Source organism: Corvus brachyrhynchos, unplaced genomic scaffold (assembly GCF_000691975.1).
Source record: "Corvus brachyrhynchos isolate BGI_N302 unplaced genomic scaffold, ASM69197v1 scaffold409, whole genome shotgun sequence".
NCBI lineage: Eukaryota > Metazoa > Chordata > Aves > Passeriformes > Corvidae > Corvus > Corvus brachyrhynchos.
Genome location: NW_008246059.1, coordinates 1,767,984 through 1,784,114, shown reverse-complemented (window position 1 = coordinate 1,784,114; position 16,131 = coordinate 1,767,984). Strand labels below are relative to the sequence as shown.

The 16,131-nt window shown below is 37.8% G+C and overlaps 1 protein-coding gene across 1 annotated transcript in view; it reads left to right on the top strand.

The window, feature by feature from the left end:
• Nucleotides 1-16,131, top strand: part of CARMIL1 (capping protein regulator and myosin 1 linker 1) — a 197,305-nt gene that overhangs the window by 126,424 nt on the left and 54,750 nt on the right. The window contains 6 exon segments of the mRNA XM_017746126.1: nucleotides 1,307-1,388; nucleotides 2,705-2,804; nucleotides 2,892-2,946; nucleotides 8,233-8,405; nucleotides 10,696-10,764; nucleotides 15,129-15,222. Coding sequence (XP_017601615.1) covers nucleotides 1,307-1,388; nucleotides 2,705-2,804; nucleotides 2,892-2,946; nucleotides 8,233-8,405; nucleotides 10,696-10,764; nucleotides 15,129-15,222 — 573 coding nt within the window.

Sequence of the window (16,131 nt, the reverse complement as noted above, 5' to 3'; positions counted from 1 at the left end):
CAGTTGTTTGTTAATCATCACATTCCTCAAACTTTCAAAAAAGTGCCAAATCAAGTATTTTTTGACAAATGCTTCTAGAAGGCATTTCTGGTTCTTTAATTATAGCATTGATAAAGGTTGATGGTCCACAGAAATATCAGCAGGTTGATTTGGGATATTTACCCAAGTAAGTCAACGAAGTAAAATACTACACAGTTTTTATGCACAGGAGGTGAGAAAGCTTTGAAAGGGTTTGAAAAAGCTTGCCATTCTTTTTGAAGCAAATAACGGGCAAATGGAAAATGGAAAATTAAAATTTCCATAGAATTTTTTCCCTCTTTAGCTAAAGTCTTGTCCTGGGGCATGTTTATAAAGTGAAATGCACCTTATATAAATGTGCATAGCTGCAAGAAATAAGAAAATGCTTTGCTCCTTTGGAAAAAAGAAAAAGTTGCATTCATTCAGTAGCATTAGCAAATAAGTGTGTAAGTTTTTGTAACTTTAATTCTTAATGTTGATGTTTTCCCCTAGACCATTTCATTGTTTTTTCATTAAATCCTAACACTTCTTTTATAGTTATGTAATATTTCAGATTAATAATATCATAATTGATACTTTGCAGCTGGGCATTTTTGTTATTGTTGCAATTTTTTTCTTTTACTGCTGTTTCTTAAATTAAGAATAACTATACTACTGCTTTCTCTTGTTTATGGTGTTTTATGGCCGTTTTACAATTGGATTATTTGAATTTTTCTTTTCAGAGACAGGGAGGCATAATTTAATTGATTTTTTTTTTTTTATCCCCCCCCACTTATCTTTGAAATGGGCACCTTAGCATTGTGCTGAGAGCTGGAAGAAGATGCTCACTGTAAGGCCTGGCTGCAGTGGAGTTCAAGGGTGACAGTGTTGCAAGCTGATAGACTGGTCTAAGTTGTTTTTTTTTTTTTAATCACTGGACACTAGAAATGTCCTGGGCTGTTCATGTAGGGAATGCACACCCAAATCCTGCAGGCACTGCCCAGCACAAGTGCTAAAGGACTTGCTGTGTTTAACCCTTTAAGTATTTTCCTGATTTAACGGCTGAGGGGTACTTTCAAGAGAAAGGAAAGAGAGTCCCTTTTCTCATTTATGTGCAAATACCAAGGGTAAGGATGAGAACAGTAGGAATGTGTGCATAGGCTGTCATTTTGATGTCTATAACTTCTTCTGTTGCTGTTGTTTTTGCTGCTGCTAGTGCCTTCTGTATTCACAAAGCTCCTACCACTGTCTTCTGTGTGATCTTGAAACCATAACTAGTTTGCAAAAATGGATGATATTTTGTCTCTAGTTAAGATCTGGAGGTGCACAAGTCTTGGAAGGATGCATAGCAGAAATACACAATATCACCAGCCTAGATATTTCAGACAATGGTAAGTACACGGATCAGGAATGGAGGGTCGTGCAAGTCAAGAAATGCTTTTTTTTTCAGCTCAAGGATGGTTGCTCTTGCTTTATGATTATTGGCCATGTTGGTTATGGAAATGTCTCAGACCAAGACCTCTTACTAAGAAACATTGAAAGACTTAACTGTACCCTCCCTCAAAAGTTTGTTGTTTCAAATCAGTGTAACACAGCAGGATAAAATAATGGCACCAAGCTCATATTAGATCCAGAGGAAATGGGGTTAAAGTACGAGTGGATGAGAAGCTGAATGAGAATTGGAAGTGTAGTCAAAGAACAAAGTGAAAGGTCTGGTACAGAATGAAGCTGAGGGGGAAAATTTGGAGCAAAGAGCGAACAGCTTCAGGTCAGAAAAGGCCTGCTTGAGTCTTTGGAAAAGTCTTTGACTATTTCTGCTTTGGAGTCTCTGTGCTTCCTAGCACAGATATTCCTGGGAATATGAGCTGGGTTCTCATCTTGCAGATTCAAAGTGTAGGTGTATGAACTGGAAGAATTCACCTGCTGTGTTTGCCCCTCTATCAGCCAAATGCAGGAGTATTTCAGAAACAGATTCCCAGTACAGTGGAATGCCCGAGAAAGGTGGGATGGATTGATAAGTGGAAAGCTTTGAGAGCTATTGACCCAGCCCAGTTATGCAAAAAGATTTATTTTTATAAATAAGGATAGATATTTGAAATCTAAATTATCCTGTAAATCTGAATTCTAAATCATTGTAATCTAGCTAGTGGACTCCTCAAATACATCACTAGCTTGGGAATACTAAAGCAAGGTTTGGTTTGCATTTTTTTACTCAGGAGTAGAATAAAATTTGGCTTGTTTTTCAGGTAATTTTATTCATCGTCTGTTATGTTAGCCTTTTTTACAGGCTTTTGAAGGCTTTGAAATGTTGTTGGTACACAGCTCTACTAAGACTAAATACTGATTAGCATTGTTTCAGAATTCTCAGAGGAACTTCAAACTCTGCCTGACAGTGCGATGAACTACACTTGGGTGATTGGACTGTGGATAAGGGACTGATTTCTGTGTTTCTGAGAGGTGCCTTTTATAGCTGATTAGCACGGAGATTTAAAGGGTTTACTTTAGAGAAAGTATTCATTCTCATAGAAAAGCAGAGGCACTAATGAGAAAAAGATTGAAAGGTAGAAGAATGGAAACTTTTCTACATATTTTGGAAATTAGTACACTGATATAATTATTTGAATGAATATAGTGTTAATAATTGGACCTAGTCTCGGTCTTTTGTGAAAATGTGTTTTAATTCCTAATCTAATCTGATTCTTTACAGGCCTAGAATCTGACCTCTCAACCCTTGTAGTCTGGCTTAGTAAAAACCGATCGATAAGACACTTGGCATTAGGCAAAAACTTTAACAACATGAAATCCAAGTAAGGATTTTCTTTCTTTTAAATAACAAGAGAATGGATTAGGAGAAGGTGCTGATTTCATCATCTTCCTGACTTTTCTTCCCTCAGAAATCTCACTCCAGTACTTGATAATTTAGTTCAGATGATTCAAGACGAGGATTCAGTGAGTATCTTTCTGCCTACTATCATCATGTGTATTTGTACCTTCGCAGTCTATTTCTGATCATTTTTTCACTGTGTTAATTAACTGCATAAGATTTGATCCCAATCCTGCACAGACACATCCAACATTTTGGGTTTGGTTTTTTTTTCAAATTGTAATTTGGATTAACTTGTAGCATATAGGTGAACGTTTTCTGAGGATGGTCTTAGGATCTGTGGTTGTTGAAAAATATTCATTATAAATGGTTGGATGTGTATAACCTAGTTACTTTAGGTCTAAATTATACAGCCCTGTAGGCATAAATTTTCAGAACTTTTGTGTCCTGATAAGAGATTACAATGTTAGTGTTCTCAATAACAATGTTTTTTTTGTAATTTCTAGAATGCACTATTTCCTGATAGCTGTTCTTAGGCATTAACTTTTCTTGACAAAATGCAAGGTCACTGCAGTGATCTCTCAGAACTCCTTCTTTCTTCAAAAGATACAAATAAACCATTCACTGTGCTGTTTTTTACTTCTCTTAGTATGTTAGTCATGGGGGCAATTTCATAAAACCTTTTCAGGGTGCTTCGCTGGGATGCTCACCCACTTTCTTGAATTCTACACTCTTTTGTGAGTCTGAAAGACTTTTGTCTTTGGATTTGTGTTCTTGCCTGTTCTTGGCATCCTAGTTTTGGTTAGAAGGGGATCTTAAGATGCTCTGTTACTCTCATGCTTTTCCATCTTTATTTATCTACTCTTAGTCCTTTCTTACTCCTTAATTTCCTGTGCAAGTACCAAGCAAGCTTTCCTCATTCTCCAGAGACAGCCGACTGTAGACTCAAGTTGTCTGATCACCTGCTATTTCCTGTTGTCTTTAGTGTCTCACCTCCAAGTTCATGCTCTCCATGTTAACTGCTTGGCTATTTTCTCCTCCCATCTGTGTCTGTGTCCTGGCAGTTTTAACCAGGATTTCCAATGCCTCTTTCCTTGTAAGGTCATTAGACTCATATTCCATGTTCGCCTTTTCTTAGTTCTTAATTGTATTTGAAGTGACTTATTAAACTAGTCCTCTATGCTCTGTCTGTCCTCTAAAACGGGATTAGTGGTACTGGTGTTTCTTGATCCTGTGCCTTCCTCCACATTTTATTCTTTAAAACATGGGATGTCGGTGTGATGTGGTGAAGTTCTGCATACAGATACCAAAGCTGATTCTAATTGAGGTAACACCTGTAATGAAAGCACCTTAATAAAAGTCCTTGTTTGCACAAGTTCTATATAGGGCTGTGCCAAGCAATGTATTGGTCAATTCTGTATTACTTTTTGTACCAAACTAGCCTTTTTGTTTTGTGTGACTGCCTCCTTCTACTCTATCTCTAAAGGGAATGCTGCAGGACTGCCTCCCCCTTCTCTCCTTTTCCTTTTGATACTGTACTGAGGGGTATCATTGAATCGCACAGCACCCGCTTCTTCTCTGTGGACATTTGTCTCTGTCCTGCCCTGTTTCTCATGCTCATCCTTTCACAGCTGCCCTAAAGAACTGAATCACAAGCAAATGTAATTTATTATGTTTTCTATTTCATTTATTCCTTTGTTCTATTTCAGGTGAATATTTCTTCCCATCAGACCACATCCTAAAACACCTCTTCAATGCACTCTGTGTCCTTTCAGTACCCAAATGATCTTCTCAAACATGCTGTTGTATTTTTTCCCCTATTTTATGACTATCCTTATCATACTAGCTGTTCTTAAGGACAAAATTTTCAACTTTCACCTTATTATCCCTATTTAAAGTGTTACAACCTTCTGTTTATCTTTCCTGGCTTCTGTTTTTGAAGACTCCAGGTCATAGGAAAAAATAGCTGCTAAATTTTGTGTGTATCATTCTTGCAGCTTTCCCTCCTTTGCATCATTGGCTTCCACTTCTTGCATTCCTTTTCTTTTCAGCCTGTGGGTGACATCAGTTGTTGTTCCACTTTCTGCCTTTTACACTATTCAGCTGTCAGATGTACACCTGTAATTCTTAGCCACCATGTTTTCCTGACCTAACCTACACAACATATTCTCATCCTGTTTTCAAACAGTGTTACAATGAAATAATTCACCAAAAATTTGTTTTATTTAGGTACTTAAAGTAACTGTCTGTCCTTCTTGTCACACATTAACATTTGGGATATAGCATGTGATCCTTTTGGGGTTACCCTGCCTCCTCTTTCTCCATGTTCTTTTCTCTTGTTAATCCTCTTCAGTGAAGGAATCTTGTTTCTTTCTATCTCATCAAATGCTAAAACCAGCGTGAGCCATCTCCTAGCAGCTAAAGAGTTGAGGATAGACATTATAGCACTGTGGGAAGAATGTGTTGCAGAAAGCTGCCTGGGGTTGTTCATACTGTACCTTGAGGCTTAGAAAATTATTTTAAGTTTCTAGCTATTTCAGTTTGGTTTTGAATCTTAAATGGGGTGGTCCTCCTTCTACCAATAGTATGCATTTGCTGCTACAGGACACTAAAAGTTAAGATGCAGTTGGAGAGACCAGGGTGTGACGTTGCCCAGAGCACGCTGCGCAGTTTAGGGACCACGCATTGTCTGCATGGGAAGCTGAAGCAAGAGGCTTTAATCTAAAACATCCATTTCTAAATGCTTCTTCATGTATTTATGCACACTTTAAATAGCTCTGTTGCTGTGTTAATGTGAGTCATGAGTAAAATGACTTAAACAATCAGTGGCTTGGTTCTGTGACTGTTAAAATTGAGTGATGCGCAAAAGTAATTCTGCACAATTTAAAAGCAGTAGTAGTAATCTACATAGCAGAATTTCCCAGGTGTTTTATATAAACTAGAATGTAATATTTAGATGCATTTTTTGGGTTGTTTTCATGTCTTTTCTATTCAAGTAGGTGCTATACTGTGCAGACTTTTATAATGTATTCTTACTGTGCCATTTCTTTTCTTGTTGCAAAAAATGATGTTATGCTGCTGGTACACATTATCATTACTCAGAGTGGTAATCACTCCTGCACAGGTGCAGTGAATTTCTAGAATGATGAATATCTTTTGTTGTTAGTTCAGTGTTTGGTGCAGAATTGGCTTTTTGAGGATTTTTACAGCATTTTTGTTCTTAGGAAAAACAAATTTAGCTTGATTTAATTCTTGCTTTTTTTCCAGCAGAAGTATGACAGAATCAATGAATAAAATAATATAATTTCTAATTCTGTATTTGTACTTTGAGAATTCCTCTTCCTTAAAAAGGATGTGTTAAGGCATCTTCTGTGTATTGGCAAAGTACCTGTTTTCTGTAGCAGGGACACTGAAAGTGCTCCTTTGACTTCTGTTTTCTCAATACCTAGCTAAAGCTATTAAGTTGAAAGAATTAAGTGTTGGTAGAATATTGCCCATCCTCCAATATGGAGGATTTGGGTTTGGTGTTTCTTTTTCTTTGTTTGTTGTTATTTGATTGGGGGTTTTGATGTAATGATCAGATAATTTAATGAATATTTAGATGGTGCATAGCTGTCAATCATTACAGAACACAGTATAGAAGTATTTTCAGTCATATACTGTTTTGTTAGGGTGTTGGAATGCAAGAAGTTTCCTGGGAGGATATTTGAGATTTAGAAAAATTATGTGGGAGGGATCACCTGCAGCTCAGTTACTCCAATGCCCATTTCTTAAGTGACACATGAGAAACAAGCAATGTCACATTCACAACTTTATTGCTTATTTCTCTGAGTGCTGAGTGGTGCTGCTTTACCATGAATCTGTCAGCAAAAGGGCTTCTATGACTTCTGTCAAGAGCTCTGAAGTGCCATTCTAAATGTGATGTTAACATTCTTTATGTTAATATTTCTTTTAAATTCTTAATAATTCTTTACACTGTTCTCTTCACATTGTGCAACAAAATGGGAAAACATAGATTAAGGGCATTAACATAGTAATTTAATAACTTCCATTTAAAATAAAGCCAGCATGTGGCTTGTGTTATTGTTAGACTTTTTAATTATAAGCCTGCTGTGCTTGCAAATTTTTACGCTTTTCCTCATTTGTAAGTGCATTTCTTATTGTTGCAAGCTTTTTGGTTGTCAGTGTAATCCAGTGGTGTCCGGAGGGTAGGATCCCATTGTATGGCAGGTATGATGCAAGCACCAAGGACCCTCAAAGGTGTGCACGGTTTGGTTGGCTTATTTTCATTAATCTAAACTTCAGAATCTAACATGAGTGCTGTGGCTCATTATTATGAGATATTGATTTTCCTATGCTGGCAATTTGGAGATTTTAGGCTCCAAAAGTTCATCCTCCAATGTGTGCCTGAGTGGGTGTATAATGATGATACACTCCTCTGCATGGACTCGCACTTGAGCAAGGGAAGTGTTTTGTGGAGTCCTCATTCATTATCAAAGACAAATGACAATTTTAGGAGCTGTAATATTTCTGCAAGGGATGGGGATAGATGGACTAGTTCTCGAGCTTCTGCTGTTGAGTGTTGGGGACATTGAGAATGGAGGAAATATGGGCATTTTTAGAAAAGGTTTTTTAAGGCTTGGAGTGTGACTTGCTGGAGCCAAATAAGGTAGTTTCAGCTTAATATGCTGCATAAAAGAATAAGGTTACTGAAAAATATTGTAGTTATAAATGTCAAATCACCATTGTGAATAATATCTATTGACTTACTCATTGTAATAGATACTCAATACTGCTTTGAATTTCAGACCTGCTACAGTTTTCTCTTTCCTCCAAAAGTCCATGCCCTTTGTTGAAGGAACAGATACACAAAATCACTCCTAAAGTTGAAGTAACAATAATAAAACACTTTAAGGAAACTGTTTATGTTTTAACAAAGCCTTGGACTGTAATTTGCCCTTAGGCAAATCTCTCAGTTTGAGGGAGAGAAAGGGAGTGGTAGATACTTTTATTTCTCACTGAAAATGGGGATGCTGGGTAAGCAAAACCCACTGGACACTTGAAGTTGTCTTGTGAAGCTTGTTGTTGTTATCTGGCCTCTTCTGAGGTTCCCACTGTATTCTGTACTTAGTAAGACTCAGGAAGTTGGAGGCACTGCCACTTAAAAATAATTTTTTCACAGGGTGTTGCAACTTAATCTGCGTGTGTGTGTATGTGTTTGACACCTGTGCTGTTAGTTGTTACTCCTAATTTACCATGTGTTGTAGGATCTGCAGCAAACACAGAAAGAACTCTCTGATGTTTACCGCCGTCCCCAAGAGTCTGGGAAACTTGTAACTTCTTTTAGTTGATGTTTGAGGAATGAGTGCATTATCAGTTTCTGTTATCAGTGCCTTTTCTATGATCCACAGCCTCTACAGTCATTGTCCCTCGCAGATTCCAAGCTGAAGACCGAGGTCACCATCATTATTAATGCCTTGGGCAGCAATACTTCTCTCACAAAAGTGGATATTAGTGGAAATGCCATGGGAGATATGGGAGCAAAGATGCTGGCAAAAGCCCTACAGATAAACACCAAACTCAGGTAAGGGAAACGTACTTGCAGTAAACAGTAGAATGGCTTAACAATACTGAAGTTGTTGACTTATTCTCAAGCTGTTTCTCTTCAGAACCTTCCTAGGTACAGCCACTTCAGAGTGTCTTTATTTGGAAGGATTCTCATCCTTTTTTTCTTAGAAGAAAATAACAACAGAAAAACAAGAGAAGCAAGTTGTCCCTTCAAAAACATTTCCTTAACTGAAACTGGGGAAAATTTTCTAAACTTGAACAGAAAGGCCCCTTGTTGGAACGAAAAGACTTTTACATTTTCTAAAAAGACAGAAAAAAAATACACTGTTGCAGAGCTCTGATTAAATCCAATGTCATTCTCGAAGCTGGGCCAGCTTTAAAGCTGTATGATGTTGCTCAGGGACTTGTCCAGGCAGGTTTTGAAGACCTGAAAGTACCAAGATTCCACAGTAACCTCGGAGACTCAATTCTAGTGCTTAGCTACTCTCTTCTGTTCTGCTCTCTCTTTCTTACTGGAGGCCATCCCAGCAGAGAAAATTCTGATACTTGGGTAGGAAACTGAAGTAAATTATTCTTTGTCTTCTGGAGTGTCAGTTTGTTGAACTAAGAGCATGTGGAATTCAGAATGAATAGCAGCATGGACCATCCATCCTTCCTTTCTTCCCCTCCTACTGTGTTGATGGACCTTGGCGTATCTTCTCTGCAACTTCATCTGCCCAACAACTTCACTGCTTTTTAGCATGTCTGGCACTGATGGCTTGAGAGTATCACATTTTTTCTATCCAGCATGTGTTTCACAAACAGTAAAACCTTCAATCAGCATAAATCTGGATGGGGACCTCTAAATATGTCACCCTCATCAAGAAAGATAATCCTCCCTCCTCCTCGTCAGACTGTGCAGGTGAACCTTCCTCAGTGTACTGTCAGTGTAAAGAAACCACTTCTTGCTTGGTCTCCAAGTATTTGTTCCCTGAAGGATTAGACATTCCCCCAAACAGTCCTGGCTATTTTGTTCAGAAGCAGGGATTGTTTGGCCTTTGTGTTGCTATGCCCAAACTGAATATTAAAAATGTCAAGAAAATGCTGGAGGGATGTCTTAGGTTTAGTGAATGTATTAACCTGAAATGACCACAATATCTGAAGAAATAAAGCCTCGATACATTTCAGGACGGCAGACTGAAGTGTTTCACAGTATGCTGAATGTCACAGTTGACATAATGTCACCACAGTCTGTGGTGTGATTGCAAACTGAATAATGCAATGGTAACTGGCTCTGCCAAAAATGTTATAAAATGACACCCAGGTAGAAATATAAACACACTTTCCAATGGCAAAAATATTCAAGACTTGACCCTAAGCATACCTGATGTTTGCAGAATGAGTGTAGAATCTCTCTTCCTCTCTTTCTTACTTCATCTTTCCATCTAAAAAACGAAGGGATAATTTTGCAACAACAGAAGGATGTCAATACTTGTGAAAGCATGCCATGTATCTTTTTTTTTCTCTTTTAAACACCAGAAATCTTTGTTTGGTTTTGTGCCTTTTTTTTTTTTTTTTTTAAGAGCAGCTACAACTGGTGCTTTAGCAGAAGCAAGATTTATCTGCTTGCCTGTCTCTTCTGACTACTAATGAGATCTTTGAACATGTGTTTGCAAATTGCCAGGCAGTCTGCTTGAGTGGTCTGAATTGGGGAAGGAGGGGGAAGGCTTGATCACTCTTACCATTATTGTGTATTCAAAAGAGCTACAATTTATGCACCTAACCTAATGGCTTTTACTGGCGGCTACTTTCATTGCATGTGGAATCATAGGAGCAGTGTGATGAGCCTAGAGCAGGGTTGGATGTGTAATACTCTGCAAATTTTGACCTCTGATCAGCATGAATGTTTTAAATAGACTACGTGGAACAGAGATTGATCAGTACTAAAATTTTCTGGTTTTTCAGTATGGGCTTGCAAAGCAAACATTTGAACTTTGGTTTTGATGCTATACCTCAAAAAAAGCAGGAATTTGTGTCCAAATCTTTCTATTAATTGTGTTTTAGAAAAGTAAGGTATTTATGTTGATGATGGAAAATACAGTAAAGTCCCCTTTAAAGTAAGGGAAACTGGATTTTGTATCTTTGTCCATAATTGCTGTCATTTCAAGGATTTAGCGTATAACTGAAGGCAAGTTTTTAAAGCGCTGCCTTCTGCAATTTTGAATATTCAGCAGTGTGTTATTTCAATATGCAAAGTTTCAATATAGATTTATTTGGTGGTTCTTGTTTAACTTACATTTTTCTTTCCTCTTCCCACCATCTCTCAGAACTGTCATATGGGACAAGAATAACATCACTGCGCAGGGCTTCCAGGACATAGCTGTGGCACTGGAAAAGTAAGTCTCACGTAAATGAATGTCTGATGAAGAGGCCAAAGATCCTGAAGGAGCAGCTGCAGTTCTCACTGTAGTCTATATGATCTTGAAGATGCTGAGTAGTCTCAATTTTAAACATCAGGATGTTTAATCTAAAGGAAAGTTCATGACTTCACATCCTTCAAAAGGATGGGAAAAGGCTCTGTGGCTCTTTCATCCATACTCTGCTATCAGCATTAAGGTCCTTGAGTTCTGCTCTTAGTGTTAAAATTCTGAATTTGGTAATATTTTCCCTTCTCTTCATTCTCTTGTGTTGATAGCATGGAGAATTCTAGTGAATTCTGCATTCACTAGTTCTATTCTAGTGAATGAAGCTGTACATAATAACAGAAAATTACTGAAGTGGGCCTTTATGGTCTGACTTTTTTTCTTTCCCCAGGCAAGTTGAAACTAATAGTGATGATCTCAGGAACTGCAGTTTTTCTTTGTAGTTGCTGTGGTCTGGGTCATTTTGCTTCCATGAGTTTACTCACAGTTGCAGCCATTACCAGTGATAGATGTTAAATTGCTTTCATCTCTCTCCATCTCCATCACATTTCTTTATATGTTATTATTACTGTTCTTAAGAGAGAAGAATTAGAGATTTAAATTAAGCAGGAGTTGAAGTTGTTTCACATCATTAAAACCCTCGGATAGGAGCGAAGTCTCTCTTTAGAAGGTGAATGTAACCTACAGGTGCTAGTTTCTAGAGGAGATATCTTGTAAGGGAGCATCTTAGCCCTTGAAGGGGTCATGAGGCTAGAGCTTATAAAGTTACTTGTGTTATGGAACTCTTGTAGTTTATATACTTGGTTTTGAAATGAATTCAGTTGCACTGATGCAGGAAATCAGGTAAATGATGTATAATTAAGCAAATCATCTTGCAGTGATGCCATTGATAGTAGTGAATAATAATTTGCAAAGCTTATTTGTCAATTTGCAGGCATTTCTCTATTAGAGAGCAATAGCATGGGGAATTCTGGTAGAAAAAGAAATACACTTGTTTTCTGGTTAGCATCAGCTTTATTTCTCTGTTCCAAAGTGTTCGGATGAGTAAATAGAGAAGAGGGGGGAAATCCTGAGGCAAAGGCAAATAATCTAAACAAAAAACACCCTGAAATGCTACAGATAATTATGTGACACTGTGCTTTTTCGGGATGACCTCTCATTTATTCAGCTTGGAAGCTGAGGTCATTTTACGTTGCCTTAAACATTTTTAAATTGTCAAAAACATTGATAACATCACAAACTAAGCCACAAGCAACAAAGGTTTAAACATGAAGAGAGGGACTGTCAGTACTGGCTGAAAACAATTAGGCTGTAAACAATCCATCTTGAAGACATTTTGAGAACATTCTTCACCATATGTTTCCTAAAAATACCTGAAAGCATCAATATTCTGTAGGAAAGAACCATTGCTCCAAATGGAATGAAATATACTGAAGATGCTTGAGGATATGTGTTCTATGTGTTATTTCAATCTTAAGAAAAGTAGCCATCTACCAAATCACAAAGCAAAGAAGAAAGATAGACTTTAGTAGTATGGGCAGGAGGCTGAGGGGATTAGTGAGGGATTGTAACAGACTTTAAAACAGGCTGAGGTAATCAGAAGATTTTTTTCTTTCCCCTTCTCCCAGCTTTTCTTCATCTGTTTACAATTGTGTGAAAATGTTATTCCTGCAAGGGAGTTCCAGGAGCACGGCTCTTGGCAGATTTTGCCCCAGGGGTGCCCCAGACAGGTGATATGAGGTGCTGAAAAGATTTTCTGCAGAGTCCCTTACAGGTGTCAGTATAGGAGAACATTTGAGAACAGTGGGCATCCTATTCAGCTGGCCATTAAGCAGGGTCTTGTATCTCTGTAATTTTAATATGAAGATAAGTATGTGATTTGCAGCCTAGAGCCCCCTCTGTCACAGGACTGCACAGCATTGTCTCATGTTCGTTTCTGAAAGATATTTTTTTCTATATGGACTGAAGAAATAGCTGAAGTCCTAATATCTGATGAGAAATGCTGGGGTTTGTTAGAGGGCTGTGAATTCTTCCCTTAGCAGTGACGTGAAATTCACACACCCTGACCTGGAAAACAGATGATCTTATTCCTGTTTTTAAAAAAACTAGTCAGTAAAATCTCCACTACAGCAGAGAGCATAGGTAGTGTGTGGATCAGAAGTTACTACACGGGAAATAATGTGATGGAAGGCAGAACTGTGGTCACACATGCTGCATGTAGGAGGAGAGGTTTTTGGGACATCCTTTGGGACATCCTTTCCGGTCTTTGAGCACTTCTGTGAAATTTAACATCCTTTAAATATAGGTAGTTTGTTGAGAATATTGAGATGTTAGAAAATTACTGGATTATTGAGTTTGTAGCAAAATGTACTCCTTTACAAGAGACAAGTGGAGTGTTAATAAAAAGAAAAATGGGGGAGTATTTTAGACTTCAAGGAAACAGAGAAAACAAAGTGTAAAGATAAAGTTGAGAAGCGAGTTTTAAATTCTTGATCTTTTCCCCCTAAGGGCTGGTTAATTCTTAGATGAAAATAATACTGTTTGTCTGAAAGCAAACCAAGTACAGATGATCTCCTTCCTTCCTTAGGGTAGTGGTCTAAAATTTTGCCTCTGTGATTACATGTCCATGAAATCTCCTTACTTTCTATTTGCCCTCCTCCCGCTCTGTGTGTCCACGTGTGTGGGGGAGGGCACACTAAGCCTTTGACTAAATTGAATTTAGTATATAACTGCTAGCATGAGAGCTGTTAATTACAGATTTCAATGAATGGTGTGTATTAAATGTCAAACAGCTGCAGAGATCCTTAGAAATCTACCTTCTTTTTTTTTTTTAACTCAATAAACAGCCCACCTGTCAGGCAGTTGGCAAGCTCTGTAATTACCTGTCTTTGAGCTCAGTATCTCTGACATTTAAAAATTCTCCCCATGGTGGTGGACAGCCATTTATGCACTGGTTAGTATTACATGAGGACACATAACAGGGTCTGTATATGTTTGCAATGTTCTTTTGAAGGATGAGACGACTAAAATGAAGAGTTAATTTTCTGACTGTGATGCAGTAGACAGTTGAACACTGTGGAAGGACAAGGACCTTGACTGCCTGCCACTGGCAGCTATGCATCACCATGTTTGCATTGAGGAAGGAATATAAAAGTCTTCCATTATCATTTGAAGTAAAATGTTGGGTAGTGTCGATGAGGAATCAGTGTGTTTGCAGTTCAGGAGGCTGCTGCCCTTCAGAGAATGGTGTTGCATGTGACCAAGCAACTGGTGGGGGAAGAAGTGAAAGAATCTTGGAGTTTCACACTCTTTAAGGTGTCTGCTGTTGGAGTTAATGCATTTAGTGAGGAGTGGTCTGCTGTCATCAATGGTGGTGACTCAATTGAAATTGCCAACTTTGAAGTGCTCAAAAATAGAGGGTTCCAAATGTATTTATGTAGCTCTGGATGGAATAGGAACAGATGGTTAGTGGGATGTTTGCAGAGGGAGAAGAAAGAGATGTTTGCAGGAAATAAAGGATTAATTGAAAATAGAAAGAATACTTTCCTTTCCAGGTTTTAAGAACTTCCTGCTCTTTTTTTTTCCCCCATTTATTCAAGTCTGAAGTTGTGTGGACATACCACTGTAGAGAGGTAGCATTTTAAGTATAACTGTGTCATGATAGTTTATGTTCTCAGAGTTCAAATGTAATTTTGACTCAAGACCAAACTCCTGTCTTTAATCTCTTATTACAGCAGATGGACAAAGCTGCAGAAATATTTTTTCAAGCAAATAAGTAAAACAGGGAACAATTGTTTGCATAAAGCGATGTGGAGATGCTATGCTTGTTTTGTCAGCTTTTTATTAAAAATTCAGCAAGTGTCTTCAAATTGTTGTAAACACAAGAAGTTATTAAATAGTAAATTTCTAAAACTCAGTCTCTTAGTTGCTATCTGTCTATTACTGAATATTTCCGTTTAGTCTTAGATCTGATACAGTTGCCAGCAGGCACTGATGTTCCCTGTTCTGTTTAGATACAGGAAAAAAATCTAACCTTGTGCACAGAGGTACAGAGGGTAGCTAAGCCTTTAATCAGCAGCCACTGGGCACTGATCATGTAACTGCTTTTCAAAATCTGCCCCTCTGTCTAGTGCCAAAGAAGAATTAACATCAAAAAAGAGCATGCATGCTTCCAACTATTCCACTTAAAAATGTGAAAAATACATTTAGTACCTTCCACAGACAAGCTAGATGCACTTTATTTCTCCCTTCTAGGTTATTCTTCATAAAGAGATACAGTGATTATAAAGAGATACAGTAATTAGATTAACTTTCACTGTCAATGTTTTTTTCTTTAGGAATTATACATTGAGATTCATGCCTATACCAATGAATGATGCTTCCCAAGCACTCAAAACAAACCCTGAGAAAACAGAAGAGGCGCTGCAAAAGGTATTGCATATGCCACCAGTTAACAGAAATAAAATCAGCAAAAATAAGTACTTTTAAGTGACTGAGACTTCAAGCTTGGCTGAATAAGTATTCTCTGCTGGATTCAAGGATTGTTTGGTTTGCATAGACATACACGTGGTGATCAAGTGCTGCAAGAGCTTTTTGTTCCAAACAATGCTGGGAGTGAAGGCTGATGGAATGCAATGGTGTAGTGTCAAAGTGTCATAACTAAAAAAGTGCAAGCTAGACCTGGTACTGCTGTGTGCCTGACTATGAAAGGGAGAGTTAGAAAATGCATGTCTGTTACATACGTGCTTGTGGGTATTACCAAATGTTTAGAATTAGTGGTGCGCGTTTTTTATATCGGCATAAAAAGTGCAGTCAGCTCTGTACAAAACAAAGGATGCTCTTTAATTTGAGGGAGGATGAAAACATTTACTGCCTGTGTTTTATATTGTACATATAAAATTCGCACACTGTGTTGTCCTAAGTAAGCAACTGCACCAGCATGTTCTTTTGGATGAAAAGGTGTTGACAGTATCTGTAGCTGTTCTACTTGCATGAGTTATAAAACTCCCAGCTGAGTTTTAATATGGTAAATCTTGCGAGCTCCAAACGAGCCTCCTGCTCAATCAGGAAGCATACATTTCACATCTCTTTAATGAGTAGTTTTCCTTCAGCCAAAGTAAGGCCGTAAAAACCTTATAAATAGTTCTTACAGATAACTGTGATTAAAAAGCAAATGTCTATGATCCTTATTTTCAGTAATTTGAGTATCACAGGGGGAAGTGCTGGTAGTTAGTACTTTTTTCTTTGATGCAATGATCTAAATTCTGCTTGTCAAAATCTAATTCATGGGGGATGGACATATTTCTTACATCTCATTTAATATAGTTGGCTAGGTTCATA